General features: G+C 43.4%; 1 protein-coding gene across 4 annotated transcripts in view; it reads left to right on the top strand.

Annotated features, from left to right (window-relative positions):
• Positions 1–19588, top strand: part of CDH17 (cadherin 17) — an 89147-nt gene that overhangs the window by 19631 nt on the left and 49928 nt on the right. For all 4 annotated transcript variants that reach the window (XM_019974053.2, XM_019974052.2, XM_019974054.2 and 1 more), the window contains 2 exons: positions 748–818; positions 6336–6434. In XM_019974053.2, coding sequence (XP_019829612.2) covers positions 768–818; positions 6336–6434 — 150 coding nt within the window. In that variant the 5' untranslated portion in view covers positions 748–767. The remainder of the gene's footprint in view (positions 1–747; positions 819–6335; positions 6435–19588) is intronic.

Raw genomic sequence — 19588 nt, forward strand, 5'->3', positions numbered from 1 at the left:
CAGGGAAAGAGGAAAAATAATACTGAGTAGGAGAGAAGAGGGGCAGAGTGTAGATTCTCACTGAGTTGCTTTGGGAGTTATAAATACATTTTTTCCTTTGGTGTATTGTACAATTAACAGCAAGGTTTAGAAGACCAAAGAGGTGGCTGGTGAGGTCGTTGAATGAAGGATTGGGAACATGCTTGGGTTCTTCCTCCTTGAAGACTCTCACATATTTGCAGCTGTGAATCAGAACCACTAAAATTTTAGCATCTCGTTATTTTGGCATTTGGCGCATCTCCTCCATCCATATAATGAGGGTCTTCATTGCGGCACATGGGGGCTTCTCTAGTTGTAGAGCAGAGGCTCAGTAGTTGAGGCTTCTCTGTTTGCCCCCGGGCATGTGGGCTCTTACTTCCCCAACTAGGGATTGAACTCTCGTCCCCTGCATTGGAAGGCGGATTCTTAACCACTGGGCCACCAGGGAAGTTCCCACTTAAGACTATTTAAGTGAAGAAGAGTGATAAAGTGAAGCGGTAAAATTGGAGTCAGCACAAGCTTGTTTCGGGATATTGACTTGTGGTTGCTGTGGATGAGGTATCAGGGGGCTTGGGGAAGTCCAGGCTGTTCCGCAGAGGAGAGGCTGGCCTTCAAGGATGCCATCCTACGAGGTTTACAACTGAATATCGTCCAGGGATCCTTTGTGCTTGGATAAACATGGTTTTAATAGGAGGGGAACTAATCAACTTATCTCCGGTTTATTCACAGGAGTTTGAATAAGGAAAATTATGACAACGCAAGCCCAGCTACACTGCTTGTGTCTCCTTACACTTTACTTGGTAAGAGAAGAGAAATGTTCTGTCTTTATTTAGTGGAATATTTCTAGCCCATACCGGGGAAGCAACAGCTATCATCACTTAAACAAAAAAGTCTATCAACTTATTGTGAACAAAGCACACAGCTTACACTAATGGGCCATTTTTGATGAAATGGCTGTAAGTTATATGTCTAACTTTCAACCAGGGAGATGCTTTCTCCTCAGCTCTTATAAGCCAATGCCCCTTCACGGGCAAGTTTTAAACCATTCATCTACTCAGTTTTAGGCTTTTACATCCAGCTCAGGGAATCTGGAAAGAAAAGTATACTGATACATGTGTTAGTCTCTGTCCCTTAGTCTTGACTTTATTTATTTTGTCTTTAACCATCGTTAAATTACCACCGAAATTAAGAAAAGTATTTTCTCCAGTTTTGACTCTGCTCTGCACTTTTGTTTCCATATATGGCTTGGACTTTTTTTGGCCAAATTTGCCCTTAGTCACTTGTCGAGCTAACCCTATCGACTCAGGCTTCTAGAAGTTGGAGCTGAATGGAACGTGGGGAGACCAGCCCAGGCCTCAGGTGGATAGAGGGATGCGGTCTTCCCTTTTGTCGTGAGGTTCCTAAGGGTCATACATGTGCCAGATTTGCTGTGTTATGAAGCAAAATTATGGGGAAGCATTTGCTTTCTCCTTAGAAGGAAGCTACTAGATCCTCCTACCTCTAATCTTGGTTCCTTTCTTTGAAAACCCGAATATAACATCGGATTTCAAGTTCCAGAGAGCCCCTGAGAGTCTACACAGTTCAAAATATTTAGAGTGACATACAGCTGTACTTGTAAACTTACCAAAGCGTTCCTCTTGAGGGGAAAAGCTGCAGTCTGAACCTTATGAGCCTTGTGCATCCCCACAGCCTGGGGCTCGAAGCTTTTCCTCAGGACTGCCAAGAAGCACCACTTGGCTTCGCTCCTGTTGCTACCTTCTCATATGTGCTTTGCTATCTATATTATGGCAGAACGGTGAAATCAGTGCCTAGTTCAAACTTGGCACTGCTGTTGACTGGTGATAGGAACTTGGGTGAGTTACTACACTCTGAACCTCAGTTTTCTGCCTTATGAAATGGGTCTAACAAGAGGACTTGCCTTATATGGCAACTAAATGAGATCATACGAAGCCCTTGGATCAGTGACTGGCACAGTCTAAGGACTTGATAAATATTAGCTATAATTATTACTACCACATTTTAAATATTCAGGGATTACACTCATATGGACCCTGACCTCCATGAGGAAGACTGTGTTTTAGTCATCTTTGCATCCTCAGCACATAGCACAGTGCCAGGAACAAGGTAGAAATTAAATACATAATTATGGATTTATATTAAGAAACAACAGTGAGCTCTAAGAAAGACAGAGAAGATTCTTTCATGATAATTTAACATTAGCAGGTTCAACAGCTTCTGATCTGAGATGGGGATATGCATTTTTCTTCCTAGATAGAGGATGAAAAGCAGTTTTCCTTTTCCTTCCTTTTGTTTTCCTTACTCTCACCATAGTGAAGTTTCTACCCGGAGTGAGAAATGCGGCCCAAACCACTGCTGGCAGCAAGAGCGTTGCCTGGGAGACGGCCACGTGCACAGCTGTCTCTGGGTGAAGGAGGGAGGCTGCGACCTGTGGACTGGGGTCTCAGGGCCGTTGGGAGGAGCCATGTCTCTTCTGCCCCCACCCCCGACCCCTGTGCCCAGACCCTCTCCTGTGAAGACTGCAAGTTCACTTGGTGCTTCTTTCTTTGGGCATCAAGCTTTTATTTAGCAGAGGATATTTACCATTTATTCCATACTATAGTGGCTCAGCCATTCTCTTTTGAGAACTGGTTCTCTTAGGGGATTAGAAACACTGTGTGAACACACTGGAAGGGCACTGAAGAGAGGATTTGGGAGAGTGCTGAGTAGGGATGCAAGGAAATCAGGGAGAAGCCAACTGTTTTAGAATTGTGCCTGGGACTCTGCTTCCTCCAGAAGGAGGAGAGCTTGAAATACTTACTGTATAACCAACACAGAGAACTCTTGGTGTAAAGCGCAATGAAGGTGGCTACTAGGCAGGCAGATCTGACAACTGCAAGTGTCCTTTGCTGGCCTGGAAGGCAGTGGGGCAACTTGGAGGGGGTGGGGCTTGGTAGTCCAGCCCCCTCGGCACCATTCCACTGTAACACCAACTATCTGTGCCTCTGCTAGGGGGTTCTCTTGAGAGACTTCCCTGATAGTGGTGAGGATCTTAAGAAATGACATGTGTGGAGGGTCACATTCCATAGCAGGAAACACAAAAATATCAGTTCCATCCGCTTCCTACCTTTCACCTCTTTATGCAAGATGGTGGGTTTTGTTCCTCCAACTCTTTCACAAGTTTTCACTATAACATTCTTCCCAGTTCTGGCAGTATGGCTTGTTGACTCATGCATTTTGAAATCTTTATAGCTCAAATAGCCCTGATATGAGAACCCAACCCTACTTTGAACCTTGCCACTGAGACATCTCCTTGTTTCCTGATAGGTGAGCCGGCTTGTCCACAGAGGAAAAATGCAGGCTTGTGGGTGAGGTGTGCCTGACTAACATAGTTTTCCTGCAGGGTCTGTCACCGGTGTGATCAGCTGAAAGACAGACTGCTTATTGATGTGAGCAGAAAACTGATGAAATGAAATGAAAGTCACTCAGTTGTGTCTGACTCTTTGTGACCCCAAGGACTATACAGTCCATGGAATTCCCCATTTCAATTCCATTCTCCGTGGAATTCTCCAGGCCAGAATACTGGAGTGGGTAGCCTTTCCCTTCTCCAGGGGATCTTCCCAACCCAGGGATCAAAGCCAGGTCTCCGGCATTGCAGGCGGATTCTTTACCAGCTGAGCCACAAGACAGACTGCTTTCTGATGTGAGCAGAAAGCTGGTGAAAGCATTGTGCTATTAAGCAGTAGCCCCTCAAAAGGCACCGCCCTAGCAGCAGCAGCATCCTGTATCCACCACAGCGCCCACTTATTGTGCTCTGCCTTCCAGAGGGAGGAGAAGCTGGAGCTGGAGCTGGAGAAGATGTGGAAAGAAGTGGGAGGGAAGATGAGCCCTCAGAGGAAGACACACCTTGAAAGGAACTGATGAGCTAGGAGTCTGTATAGTTATTGCATCAGTTAAGAAGTCCTTTGCTGCTGCTGCTAAGTTGCTTCAGTCATGTCTGACTCTGTGTGTGACCCCATAGACAGCAGCCCACCAGGCTCCCCTGTCCCTGGGATTCTCCAGACAAGAACACTGGAGTGGGTGGCCATTTCCTTCTCCAATGCATGCAAGTGAAAAGTGAAAGTGAAGTCTCTCAGTCGTGTCCGAATTTTAGCAACCCCATGGACTGCAGCCTACCAGGCTCTTCCATCCATGGGATTTTCCAGGCAAGAGTACTGGAGTAGGGTGCCATTGCTTTCTCCAAAGAAGTCCTTTAGCTATGAGCATATTTAGAGTGTCTCCAGTCAACAGGGATTTATTTTTTTGTTAGACAACAAGAATCCTATAGTGGGCAGTCCTGGGCAGGTTTAGCAGTTTTGTGATATTATCAGAGACCTGGGCTTCTTTATCTTTGCTCCACCATTATCTGAGCTGGTTTATCCCCCATGGTTTCATGACAGCTGCCACAGCTACAGACAGGGGACCACTGCCTGAATAAGAACAAGGAAAGAGGAAGGGCCGTGCCACCCACATCTGTCCTTTTTCATCAGCTCAGTTCAGTCACTCAGTCGTGTCTGACTCTTTGCGACCCCTTGGACTGCAGCACGCCAGGCCTCCCTGTCCATCACCAACTTCCGGAGTTTACCCCAACTCATGTCCATTGAGTCAGTGATGCCATCCAACCATCTCATCCTCTGTTGTCTCCTTCTCATCAGGAGAACAAAAGCTTGACTGGAAACATTCCCCCACCCACACCCCGACCCAGCAGACTCCACCTTTTGTTTCAATAACCAGAATGGAGTCACTTGGCCCTGATCTTTCCTGCAAAGGAGTCTGGGAAAGAGATCATTTGTCTTTCCAAGGGATAGAGGTTGATGATGGCTGCGGGGGCAGCTAACCCAAGAGTCCACTACATCTCTGAAGTGGAGGGAAGTTCCAAATTCCAAAACCTCTGTGTTCTTGTTTATTAATGCTTTTTTGTTGGACACCCAGATCAACTCAGTCAAGGTTTAATGAGCCACAGTACAAGATCTTTTCTCCCCATCATTTTGTCCTAATTGTTTTTGGGTTATTTATCTCCAGTGTTTCTGCAGTAAGAGTGTACTTGCTCCATATAAGGAAATGGAGAATAAATCTCTTCTCCCCAGTTTTTCTTTCTTTTTTTGTTTTACCTGTCCAGTTCTCCAAACCATTAACTTCCCATATCATACTAATCCATCCCACCCCTGACTGCCACCACAGGAGGAGAGCGGAAGGACCACTCAGGAGAGGCACTGGCATTGGGTGTTGTGCTAGATACCTCGTTCCAGGGGTGCCCACTGTGGTGGGTGTATAGCTGGCGGTCCCTTCCTGCGTGCTGCTCTGCCTCGCGATTTCCTTCAATGATCCTCGTTGGTGGGAGACAAAGGGATGGCAGGAACTACCGCTGAATGTGCCCTCTTGCACACCCTCCATGCTGCAGATTTCCTGCCAGGCTGTCTCGGCCACTTGTGCTCTTTCTAGTGGGTAGTGGGGCAGTGGCTTAGAGCGGCTAAGAGTGGTCTGGAATTGTAGGTTCAAATCCTGCTTCCTGCACTGTGAGCAAATGACTTAACATTTCTGCATCTGAGTCTCATCGCTGGTGAAACAGAGCTAGTGATGATAAATGTAGGATTGTTAACGTGGTTAAATGTGCTTAGGACAAAGCTCAGCATACGCTAGCGTAGTGAATGTGAGCTCTTTTTGCTGTGTGTCAGGCAAGCATTGTACTAAACAGGTCCACGTATTTTTTTTTCCCCTTATGGATTCAATTGTCTTTGAGGTGCCTGAACTCTAGCATGCTGGGGAATCTGCCATGGATTTCCTTATAAACTAACAATAGTGGAATGGAGGGGTTTTAAGAAGCTGGTGTCAACCAGGTAGAATTGAATGGCATAGTGGCACTGTGGGACGACGATCACCAGTTTTCCTTCAGCTATAACCTAGTGTGTGTGCCATGTCAACTGCTCGTGGGTTCTACTCCGGTCAAGTGACTAACTCTCTGTGAGCCTGATTGAAAACACGGCAGTGTTAATTCCCACCCCCACCCCACCCCCCCACCCAGGGTGATTGCTTGAATCACCTTGAATGAGAAAAGCAATGCTAGGCTGCTGACAAACCATCTTGACATAGTGGAGCCTCAACAAATATTAGAACCCTTCCTGCCTATTTTGACTTGATTTCACTTTTTCTTTTTTGAGCCATTTTAGAATCTTAGATTTCATATATCACTCCCAGAACCATAAGAAAATCATCAAGTGGCCCAAATACATTCATAGTACATGGTGTTGCTAATTTTCTATTTTTCTTTCATCTCTTAACAGACAACTGGATATGGCCAAGAGGGAAAGTTTAGTGGACCCCTAAAACCCATGGAATTTTCAATTTTTGAAGGCCAAGAACCGAGTCAACCCATATTCCAGGTAAGGGCTACTCTTAGTCCCTGTCATCTTGATTTTGCAGGCTCTCTGTGGACTTTACTCCTTTATCTACTGGACACCCAGAAATAAAATAGAGGCCTAGGAGATCTCATTATGGAGAATGATTTCAGGAGCCAAGAGATGAGCAGTCTCAGTAATACCAGGCGTCCTCATTCGGACTTTCTCAGTGGTATCTGGGATACCTCCCGTCCCTGAGCCGGCGATCTTAGGGCCTGTAGGCTCTGCCCCTCTCCGGGGGTGGGCAGGGAACCAGTCTCGGAAGGGGGTGGTTATCCGAGTTTTGGTCTGTTCCGTGAGCTGGCTGCTTGCAGCATTTGAAGATGCGATTCTCTGGCTTAGCGCTGGAATAGCCTGCCTTCCTGGAGAAGGAAATGGCAACCCACTCCAGTATTCTTGCCTGAAGAATCCCGTGGACGGAGGAGCTTGGTGGGCTACAGTCTATGGGAGGAGCTTGGTGGGCTACAGTCTAAGGGAGGAGCTTGGTGGGCTACAGTCTATGGGGTTGATAAAGTGTCGGACACGACTAAGCAACGAACACACACATACACACACACACACACACACACACACAGCCTGCTTTCCTCACTGCCTCCTCTGAGCCTGTCTCTAGGCCGACCCAGGCGTTGACCGAGACACACTGGGAGGCAGTCATCTTGTTCACTTGGTTCACTGAGAAGCCTCAGATTGAGGGTGGATGGCAGGGGCTTGAGGGCCAAGAGACTTCAGCTTTAGGGGCACTGAAAGAATCCTGGAAACATAATGGAGAGAGGGAGAAAAACATCCTACTGCATTGGTCAGAACCCCCTGGGGAAACCTGCTTGGCCCTGGAGTGGTTGAAGAGGCTTTGATGGGCCATAGAGGATGCCCGTGATCCCCTGCTCCATGCACTGGGGGAGCAACAGGGGTTGCCAAACTACTGTCTGAGGTGGGTATGCCTTCTCTTAAGTGCCAAACATCTCTTTTGTTGGACAGTTCCCATCCACAGAGGAGGGACCGAAAACTGTCTCATCCCACCTTCTCTCATTTGGTACCAGATCAGTGCTAAGTGGCCCTATTATATGAGCTGGTGGGGGTGCACAGGTATCTCTCTGCCCCCGCCCTAGGGTGTTACAGAGGCTGTGACCTCTCCAGTTAGGGGAGTCAGGCCCTGAGGGAGGAGCAAATGCTTTGAGAGCTTAGACAGAAGAGCAGTCCAGCAAAGGCACAGCTGGGACACCTGCCCTGTGCTGGGAGAGGGCAGGGCCTGCCTGGGGTTCTGGCAGAAGGCCAGTGAAGCCGGGAAGCTGCAAGCCTGGAGAAGGAGGTAGGAACGGAGGCCGCAGAGACAGGAAGGATCCTGACTTCTGAGGTTCTTAGATTCCGCCCCCACCCCGCAGAGGAGCGGGCCTGAATCACGTTTCTGTTCAGGGCTGCAAAGCGGAGGGAGCTGGGAAACGGAAGAGGATGCCAGGAAAAGGTTGGGAGTCTCTGGCGAGGGCTCACTTAGGGGAATATCTCGTTAACTAACTCTGTCTCCCTCGCCAGGGAGCATTTAGTTAGAGATTTCTCATTTACATTTGGAAAGTCCTTTTCATTTGTGTGTTTTATGCTTCATAAGTTGGTAAGAATGCTGTGGGCTGGGCACACATTCATCTCCTTTTATGAACTGTGCAGAAAGTGCCTAGTGTTACAAGATGCTGTGCTGGGTTCTGGGGGTGCAGGATGAGACCAGCAGCAATTCTGCCCCTGGAGCGCTCTTGGGTAGCAGAAGGAGACTGACAAGAAGGCAAACAATGCGCTGGAGGGTTCTGATTGGAGTCTGGTGGGCTGCGGAGGGGGCCAAGTGCAGGCGGAGAAAGAGTGGTCGATTTTAAGAGTGGAGGGTAGTCGTTGAACAGAAAAAGTTTCATTGGACCCTAGAACTGGGTATTTAAAGTTGACCAGGCACTCCCAAACAGAAAGCAGGCCCTGAGGACTAGATGGAAAAAAAAATATGGGGGCAGGCATTTAGCAAGAAAATGAAAGATGGCAGGTGGTTTAGGGTGGGAGAGGCTGTGAGGAGAAGGTGAGACTGCTGAGGGCGAGGGTCGGCGTGGGGGTCCTGACTGGCTGTTTAACCTGTGTTAGGCGGCAGGGCCCACTGGGACGTTAAGGAAGGGGTGAAGGAGTTAGGCTGTGTTTGCCCAGACTTGCTCTCTGATCACTTTGAGTGTATGATGAGGGGAGTGAGCCTGGAGACGGGAAGGGTCTTGGGACACTGTTTGCCATAGAACCAGTGGGACATGACGGAGGCCTGGTTTAAGCAAGTATAAATGGGAGTGGAGGGGACGGGACGGGTGGGAGCAATGCGAGGGGGTCCCATGTGCTGGAATTGGTTACTGAGTGAGTGCAGGCAGTGAGAGAAAGGTGTTGAGGGTAACTCTAGGGTCTCTGGATTGCTTGACTGGCTGGTTCATGGTGTCACTCAAAGAGAGAGCGAGAGAAGGAGGGGAGGGAAAGTTTATGGGAAAATAAGTTTTAGGCTTATTGAATTTAATCTGTGGGGTTAGCAAGGTGGAGATGTTTAAGAGACAGTGGCCACATGAGTCTGGAGCTGTAGACTGGAGAGTCTTCCTCTCAGTTGCTAATTCAGAGCTTGGGTTTGAAAGCCTGTCTGTAGCGAGTACCTCAACTACCCACAGGGGCCAGGTAGATGATGAACGGTACTATCTTGGGATCAGAAAGGCAATAGCAAAAAAACAGATGTAGAAAACCCCGAAACTGTGCAAATGTGAAATTAAAAGTCTTCTGACACTTGGTGTCAGCCTGTGGGACACAGGGAACAGTGGGGAGCGGGACTAACTGAGGGTGCCTCACAGGGCAAAGGCTCAGGGCAATTCCAGATAATTTCTCACATCAGAATTTGTGTATTACAGGATTTCATGATTTTTTCCACAAAAGTCAGACATTTTTATCTTTATGTAGAATTTCCTAAGAATCTAAATATTTCCTAAGAATCAAAATCTAAGAATATTGGCACAGTTAAAAAAAAGCATCCTATAATCAAAGCAAAAGTTGTCTGTGGGCCAGAGAGTCTGCCGTCACTTCTTCGGGCAGAAAGGAACAGATGTTCTGCGAGTACAGGTCCACGTCTCTTTGAACAGAATCAGAACTGTACATAGTTCTGATGTACTGAACTGTACAATCTCCAACTTACAAATATCGCAGACCTAGAAATTGCTTCTTAGGATCCTTTCACAGTCTCTGAGGATCCCAGCCAGTAAAATCATTCCTTGGGTTGCTCCACGTCGTTTTCTGTTCTTTTTCCATCAGTCATGCTACAAAGCTTATCTCTTCTAGGCAGGAAATGAGAGCCCCGTTGTCACGGCTGAAAGCTCTTGTGTATGGGTATGTGTGTTACAGAGGAGAAGTAGGAGATGAAGGGGAATTCCTTCTAGAATCTCAGAGTCTTTGTGCTAGAAAACACCTTAGAGACTCTTTGTACCAACTGCTTGTTTTACAGATAGGAAAATCGAGGCTTAAATAAATTAATGGCATAACTGATATTATAACACTGCTGTTCTCATGTTCTAGTCGAGTATATCATGCTACCTAACACCATATATGGCTTCCCAGGTGATGCTAGTGGTAAAGAACCTGCCTGTCAGTGCAGGTAGAAATAAGGGACATGGGTTCAATCCCTGGGGTTGGGAAGATCCCCTGGAGAAGGGCATGGCAACCCACTCCAGTATTCTTGCCTGGAGAATTCCATGAACAGAGGAGCCTGGCGGGCTATAGTCCATAGGGTCACACAGTCAGGCACCAATGAAGTGACTGAGCATGCACGCAACACCATATGCAAAAATTAACTCAAAATGGATTAAAAACCTAGATGTAAGACCAAAACCGTAAAACTCCTAGAAGAAAACATAAGCAGAACACTTTGATATAAATCATATCTGTCTCCTAAAGCAAAGGAAATGAAAGCAAAAATAAGCAAGTTAAGCCTAATTAAACTCCAAAGCTTTTGCACAGCAAAAGAAATGATTGTTAAAATGAAAAGACAACCTACAGAATGGGAGAAAATGTTTGCAAATGATATAACTGATAAGGGGTTAATATCCAAAATATACAAAGAGCTCATACAACTCAACGTCAGAAAACAACCTAATTTAAAAATGGGTAGAATACTGAAATAGACATTTTTCTAAAGAGGACATACAGAAGGCCAACAGGCACATGAAAAGATGTTCAACATTGTTAATCATCAGAGAAATGTAAATTAATAAACTCTAGAAATGATCCCTGAAAGTATAGTCTTGAGAAATGCACATTTAAACCACAAGGAGATATCACCTCAAGCTGTCAGAATGGCTATCCTCAGAAAGAGCACAAATAACAAAGGTTGGTGAGGAAGTGGAGAAAAGGGAATTGCTCGTGTACTTTTTTGGGGGAATATAAATTGGTGCAGCCACTGTGGAAAATTGTATGAAGGTTTCTCGAAAAATAGAACTACCACATGACCCAGTGGTTCCACTCCTGGGTATATGTGAAAAAAATGAAAACACTAATTCAGAAAGATACATGCACCCCAATATTCATAGTATTTCCAGTCGCCAAGATATGGAAGCAAGCTAAGTGTCCGTCAGTGGATGACGGATACAAAATATCTTGACACACACGTGACACACACACGCACAGTGGAGTACTACGCGGCCATAAAAAGAACTTCCCTGGTGGCTCAGACCGTAAAGCATCTGCCTGCAGTGCAAGAGAACTGGCTTCAATCCCTGAGTTGGGAAGATCCCCTGGAAAGGGAATGGCAACCTACTCCTGTATTCTTGCCTGGAAAATCCCAAGGACAGAGAAGCCTGTCGGGCTACAGACCATAGGGTTGCAAACAGTCAGATATGACTGAGTGACTAACACTTTCACTTTCATAAAAAGAATGAGAATTTGCCATTTGCAGCAATATGGACGGACTTTGAGGGTATTACATTAAAGTGAAATAAATCAGACAGAGAAAGAGAAATATTGTATGAAATTGTTTATAGGTGGAATCTGAAAAACAAAACAAACTAGTGACTACAACAAAAAAGACTCATAGGCACAGAGAGCAAACTAGTGGTTACCAGCGACAGGCTGGGGGAGAGGAGGGGCCGAGAGAGAACTAGTGGTTACCAGCGACAGGCTGGGGGAGAGGAGGGGCCGAGAGAGAACTAGTGGTTACCAGCGACAGGCTGGGGGAGAGGAGGGGCCGAGAGAGAGGCAGGGGATTAAGAGGTACAAACTGTTGTGTGTAAAACTGCCTTGAACAGCAATGGATCAAACCAATCAATCCTAAAGGAAATCAACCCTGAATATTCCTTAGAAGGACTGAGGTTGAAGCTGACATTCCAATACTGATGCAAAGAATTGACTTATTGGAAAAGACCCTGATGCTGGGAAAGATTGAGGGCGGGAGGAGAAGGGGATGACAGAGGATGAGATAGTTGGATGGCATCATTGACTTAATGGAGATGAGTTTGAGCAAACTCCAGGAGATAGTGAAGGACAGGAAAGTCTGGTGTCCTGCAGTTCATGGAATCGCAAAGAGTTGGACATGACTTAGCAACTGAACAACAGCAAATAATCTACAAGAATATACTGTACAACACAGGGAATATGACCAATATTTTGTAGTAACTATTAGTGGAGTATAACCTTTAGACGTGAATCACTATGTTGCATCCCTATAATTCATGTAATATTGTGTGCTGTGCTATGCTTAGTTGCTCAGTCTTGTCTGGCTCTCTGTGACCCTATGGACTAGTCCTCCCAGCTTCTCTGTCCATGGGGATTCTCCAGGCAAGAATACTGGAGTGGGTTGCCATATCCTCCTCCAGGGGATCTTCCTAACCCAGGGATCGAACCCAGGTCTCCCGCATTGCAGGTGAATTCTTTACCATCTGAGCCACCAGGGAAGCCCATGTAATATTGTGCTTCAATTTAAATTAAAAAGTAGGTTACATGACAAAAAATAAAATCTGACATCTCAGAAAAAAAAAAGCATTTCATTCTCTCTCCATCTTTGGCTGTGGAGATGATGTGGGAAACTCGGCCTTGGTAAGATGTACTCTGAGCTCTTTATTCCATGGAGTTGTCCCAGTCCCCTCATCTGTACCAAAGGACTTCTTACCTGAAGTCAGGGAGGCACAAAACAAGCTTATTGCCCCATGAGGTTGACCCTTGCATTATTAACATATCCTCCAAAAAAGAAAGAAAGAAAGAAAAGGAAGGAAGGAAGGAAGGAACTACACATCTACAGACTTCTTTCACTGAAGATTTGCAATTATGCCCAGCTCTGTATTCTCAGGGGCTTCCAGATGAAAGAATTGTATGCTACATTTCTGAGATAGGTCATTTTTTGCCTTTTCTCTTTGTAATGTATGAGATGTAACTCACATATCTTAAGATTTGCCCTTTTAAAATGGCCAATTCTTTGGGTTTTAATATATCATAAAAGTATGCAACCATCACCACTGTCTGATCCCAGAACACTCTCACCAGCCTCAGAGAAACCCTGTACCACTGGCAGCCACTCTTTCGTCTCCTCCCACCCCCTGGCAAACGCTAATTTATTTTCAGTCTCTATAGATTTGCCTTTACAGACACTTCATAAAAATGAAGTCATATAACATGTGGCCTTTTGTGTATAGTATCTTTTACTTAGCATCTTATTTTCAAGGTTCATCCATATTGTAGCTGCTGTTAGTACTCCACCCCTTTTTTATAGCCGAATAATATTCCATCGTGTGAATATGCTACCTTTTGAATATCCATTTATCATTTAATGGACATTTATGGCTATTACAAAGTAATGGTTTTATGGACATTCATGTACAATTTTTTGTGAGGACATGTTTTCCATTCTCTTGGGTATATACCTAAGAGTAAAATTTCTGAGTCATGATGAATTTAATATTTAGCCTTTTGAATAACTGTAAAATTGGTCTGCAAAACAACTAAACTATTTTACATTTCAACCAGCATTGTATAAGTGTTCTGATATCTCCACATCCTTGGCAACGCTTGTTACTGTTTTTTTTTTTTTAATTAAAGCTATCCTAGTGGAGTAGAGTGGTTTCTTTGTGGTTTGGGTTTCCCTAATGATTAATGTTAATATCTTTTAATGTACTTACGTACTATTTGTATCTGCTCTTTGGAGAAATGTCTCTTCAAATCCTTTGCCTATTTTTAAATTGGATTATGTCTTTTTATTGTAAGAGCTGTTTATATATTCTGCATAAAGTTTCTTATACACATAATTTGCAAATACTTTCTCACATTCTGTAGATTATCTTTTCAGTTTCTTGGTAATGTCATTTGAAGCACAAAAGCTTTTAATTTTGAAGTTCAATTTATTTATTTTATTTTCTGTTTGTGCTGTTGATATAATATCTAAAAAACTACTGCCTCATCAAGAGTCATAAGGTTGTATGCCTGTGTTTTCTTCTTAAAGTTTTATAGTTTTAACTCTAACATTTAGGCCTTTAATCTATTTTTAGTTGTTCTGTGCATGGTACAAGGTAGGGATCTAACTTCATTTTCTTTTGCATGTGAGTATCCAGTTGTTCAAACATCATTTGCTGAAAACACTTTTTTTTTCCCCTTGAATTATCTTAACACCTTTGTTGGAAATTAATTTGACAATAAATACAAAAGTTTACTTCTGTACTCCTGATTTTGATTCCACTAATCTATATGTCTATCCTTATGCCAGTGCCATCGGAGAAGGCACTGGTGACCCACTCCAGTACTCTTACCTGGAAAATCCCATGGACCGAGGAGCCTGGTGGGCTGCAGTCCATGGGGTCGCTAAGAGTCGGACACGACTGAGCAACTTCACTTTCACTTTTCACTTTCATGCATTAGAGAAGGAAATGGCAACCCATTCCAGTGTTCTTGCCTGGAGAATCCCAGGGAGGGGAGCCTCGTGGGCTGCCATCTATGGGGTCGCACAGAGTCGGACACGACTGAAGTGACTTAGCAGCTGCAGCAGCATGCCAGTGCCATAAACTTATTGCCCCATGGGGTTGATCCTTAGATTATTAACATATCCTCCAAAAAAGAAAGAAAGAAATTCTTACACAGTTCTATAATATTGTAGCTTTGTAGTAAAGTTTGAAATTATGCAGTGTTAGGTCTCCCAACTTGGTTCTTCTTTTTCAAGATTGTTTTGGTTATTTTGGGTCTTTTACATTTAAACCTAAATTTTAAGATCATCCTGTTAATTCTACAAACAAGACAAAGGTAATTTTGGTAGGGATTGTGTTGAATCAGTATCTCAATTTGGGGAATATTACTATCTTAAAAATCTTGTTTTTCAACTTTTAAGGATGGGGTGTTTTCCATTTATTTAGATCTTTAATTTCTTTCAATAATGTTTTAAAGTTTTCAGATTACAAATTCAGATTTTCTTGTATTTCTCAGGTTAAATTTATTTTGAAGTATGTTATTCTTTTTAATCTTATTGTGTGTGGAGTTGTTTTCATAACATCACTTTCAGATTTATTTTTGCTAGTGTATAGAAATAGTATTGATTTTTGTATATTGATCTTTTGTCCTGCAGCCTCACTGTACTTGTTTATTTGCTGTAAAATTCTTTTTAGATTCCTTAAGATTGTCCATATATAAGATCATGTCTTCTGTGAATAGAGGTACTTTTATTATCCAATCTGGATGACTTTTATTTCTCTTCTTACCTAGGATCTCAAGTACAATATTAGATAGGAAGTCCCCTCCATGCGAATGAATTCTGTTCCGAGAGTGCATTCTTAAAGTCCAATTTGTTCATAAGTCCAGCAGAGTTAGCCTAGGTACCCAGCTAACACAATTGGCTATAGAGGACCATATTATAATTGGTTTATAATACTTTTCACACAAATAATATGCAAAAAACAAATATAAAAAATAAGGAAAACATTTTTACCTTACAGAATAGTACCCTGAAAAGTACAGGACAGCACCTGGCAAACAGGGGCTGGTACAGAGTGAATAGGCAAGAGGAGTTACCGACCTGAAGAGGGAGAGGAGGTGGCCGACGACAGAGCTGAAGGAGTGTCAGCAATAGGAGACAGAGGGCGAGCTGCAATTCCACTCCCGCCTGATGTTGGTAGCACAGGTTCTGGCTCCTTGCTGGATTCAACGCTACCCTTTTGATAAAATGATCCAGTGATGTCTGGGTAGTGCCTCTTTTTTTCTCATCGTAGATGATATCTTGGGCTTGAAATTAAGACATTATACTACTACACTCTATACAGTGCGTGCGTGCTCAGTCATATCTGACTTTGCGACCGCATGGACTGTAGCCCACTAGGCTCTTCTGTCCATGGGATTCTCCAGGCAAGAATACTGGAGTGGGTTGCTGTTTCCTCCTCCAGGGGATCTTCCCAGCCCAGGGCTTGAAGTAGCATCTCCTGTGTCTCCTGCATCGGAAGGCAGATTCTTTTCACCACCGAGCCCCCTGAGAAGCCCATTCTCTACAGAACTGTAAAGTACACAAAGCACAACCACTCGCAGAGGACGCACACACGTGACAACGTGCGCCAGATAAGTGCACTAACTTAAGACACGGAAATGCACACTCGAATCTTTGAGAGCTCACAACTTGAAGCGGACTTACTATATAGAAGTGACAAGATTGGGCTTCATTTTCTTGTTCCTGATCATATGGGGAAAGCTTTCAGTCTTTCACCACTAAGTATAATATTAATATTAACTGTGGGTTTTTCTTATATATCCTTTATCAGGTTGAGGAATTTACCTTCTATTCCTGAATTGTTGCATATTTTTCATCATGAAAGGATATTGGATTTCGTGGAATGATTTTCTGCTTCTGTTGAGATACTCGTCTGGTTTTGTCCTTTATTCTATTAATATGGAATATTAAATTAATTGATTTTTGTATGTTGAACCAGCCTTTTATTCTGGGATAAATGCCACTTGGTCATGATATATAATTTTTTATAGTTGCTAGATTCAGTTTGCTAGTATTTTGTTGAAAATTTTTGCATCTGTATTTATAAGAGATACTGCTCTGCAGTTTTATTGTATTTTTTTTTCTGATTTACATATAAGGATGATATTGGCCTCGTAGAATAAGTTAGGAAGTGTTCCATACTCTTTTTTTTTGGAAGTATTTGTGAAACTTTGGTGTTAATTCTCCCATTGTTAGGCAGAATTCATCAGTGAAGTTATCTAGACCTGGACTTTCCTTTGTGGGAATTTTTAAAATTACTAGCTCAATCTCTTTACTTGCTATAGTTCTTTTATTCTTTTGTCAATTTTGGTTAGGTTCAGTTGCTCAGTTGTGTCCGATTCTTGTGACCCCATGGACTGCAGCACGCCAGGCCTCCCTGTCCATCACCAACTTCCGGAATTTACTCAAACTCATGTCAATTGAGTCTGTGATGCCATCCAACCATCTTATCCTCTGTCACCCTCTTCTCCTCCCACCTTCAATCTTTCCCAGCATCAAGGTCTTTTCAAATGAGTCAGTTCTTCTCATCAAGTGGCCAAAGTATTGGAGTTTCAGCTTTAGCATCAGTCCTTCCAATGGCTATTCAGGACTGATTTCCTTTAGGATGGACTGGTTGGATATCCTTGCAGTCCAAGGGACTCTCAAGAGTCTTCTCCAACACCACAGTTCAAAAGCATCAATTCTTCGACCCTCAGCTTTCTTTATAGTCCAACTCTCACATCTATACATGACTACTGGAAAAAACATAGCTCTGACTAGATGGACCTTTGTTGGCAAAGTAATGTCTCTGCTTTTGAATATGCTAGCTAGGTTGGTCATAGCTTTTCTTCCAAGGAGTAAGCGTCTTTTAATTTCATGGCTGCAATCACCATCTGTAGTGATTTTGGAGCCCAAGAAAAATAAAGTCTGACACTGTTTCCACTGTTTCCCCATCTATTTCCCATGAAGTGATGGGACCAGATGTCATGATCTCAGTTTTCTGAATGTTGAGCTTTAAGCCAACTTTTTCACTCTCCACTTTCACTTTCATCAAGAGGCTTTTAGTTTCATGGTTGCAGTCATCATCTGCAGTGATTTTGGAGCCCCCCCCCAAAATAAAGTCTGTCACTGTTTCCACTGTTTCCTCATCTATTTGCCATGAAGTGATGGGACCAGATGCCTTGATCTTTGTTTTCTGAATGTTGAGCTTTAAGCCAGCTTTTTCACTCTCCTCTTTCACTTTCATCAGCAGGCTTTTTAGTTCCTCTTCACTTTCTGCCATAAGGGTCCTGTCATCTGCATATCTGAGGTCATTGATCTTTCTCCTGGCAATCTTGATTCCAGCTTGTGCTTCATCCAGTCCAGCGTTTCTCATGAGGTACTGTGCATACAAGTTAAATAAGCAGGGTGACAACATAAAGCCTTGACGGACTCCTTTCCCAACTTGGAACCAGTCTGTTGTTCCATGTCCGATTCTAACTGTTGCTTCTTGACCTGCATACAGATTCCTCAGGAGCCAGGTCAGGTGGTCTGGTAGTCCCATCTCTTGAATTTTCCACAGTTTGTGGTGACCCACACAGTCAAAGGCTTTGGCATAGTCAGTTTTTGTAGTTTTTGTCTAAGAATTTGTCTATTTCACCTAGGTTGTCTGATTTGTGAGAAAACAGTTGCTTATAGTATTCTATTTAGATTTTTTAATCTCTGTAAGTTTGGTAGTGATGTTCCCTCTTTTTTTTTGGTTGTGCCATGTTTGGCTTGCAGGTTCTTAGTTCCTCAACCAGAGATTGAACTGGTTGAGGTAAGTCCAGTTGAAGATTTGTTCATTGTATTGATCTTTTTTTTTTTTTAAAAAAAAAAAGAAAAACAAGTTTTGGTTTTGTTGATTTTCTCCTTTGCTTTTGTATTCTCCATTTCATTAATTTCCACTTTATATTTCCTTCTGCTTGCTTTGGCTTAGTTTAGTCATCATTTATTTAGTTTCTTTTTTAAAATATTTTTTTATTTATTTATGGCTGCACTGGGTCTTCATTGCTGCATGTGGGCCTTCTCTAGCTGTGGTGAGCAGGGGCTAACTCTTTACTGCCGTGAGCGGGCTTGTCATTGCAGTGGCTTCTTTTTTTGTGGAGCACATGCCACTATTGTTTAAAAAATATTTCCTTAGGATAAATTCTGTTTAGTAATTTTTGCTATTAAAGTCTATAAACATTTTTTTAAATTTAATTTTATTTTTAAACTTTACATAATTGTATTAGTTTTGCCAAATATCAAAATGAATCCGCCACAGGTATACATGTGTTCCCCATCCTGAACCCTCCTCCCTCCTCCCTCCCCATACCATCCCTCTGGGTCGTCCCAGTGCACTAGCCCCAAGCATCCAGTATCGTGCATCGAACCTGGACTGGCATCTCATTTCATACATGAAATTTTACATGTTTCAATGCCATTCTCCCAAATCTTCCCACCCTTTCCCTCTCCCACAGAGTCCATAAGACTGTTCTATACATCAGTGTCTCTTTTGCTGTCTCGTACACAGGGTTATTGTTACCATCTTTCTAAATTCCATATATATACGTTAGTATACTGTATTGGTGTTTTTCCTTCTGGCTTACTTCACTCTGTATAATAGGCTCCAGTTTCATCCACCTCATTAGAACTGATTCAAATGTATTCTTTTTAATGGCTGAGTAATACTCCATTGTGTATATGTACCACAGCTTTCTTATCCATTCATCTGCTGATGGACATCTAAGTTGCTTCCATGTCCTGGCTATTGTAAACAGTGCTGCGATGAACATTGGGGTACACGTGTCTCTTTCCCTTCTGGTTTCCTCAGTGTGTATGCCCAGCAGTGGGATTGCTGGATCATAAGGCAGTTCTATTTCCAGTTTTTTAAGAAATCTCCACACTGTTCTCCATAGTGGCTGTACTAGTTTGTATTCCCACCAACAGTGTAAGAGGGTTCCCTTTTCTCCACACCCTCTCCAGCATTTATTGCTTGTAGACTTTTGGATCGCAGCCATTCTGACTGGCATGAAATGGTACCTCATAGTGGTTTTCATTTGCATTTCTCTGATAATGAGAGATGTTGAGCATCTTTTCATGTGTTTGTTAGCCATCTGTATGTCTTCTTTGGAGAAATGTCTATTTAGTTCCTTGGCCCATTTTTTGATTGGGTCAT

The sequence above is a fragment of the Bos indicus genome, chromosome 14 (assembly GCF_029378745.1).
Source record: "Bos indicus isolate NIAB-ARS_2022 breed Sahiwal x Tharparkar chromosome 14, NIAB-ARS_B.indTharparkar_mat_pri_1.0, whole genome shotgun sequence".
NCBI classification, from domain to species: domain Eukaryota; kingdom Metazoa; phylum Chordata; class Mammalia; order Artiodactyla; family Bovidae; genus Bos; species Bos indicus.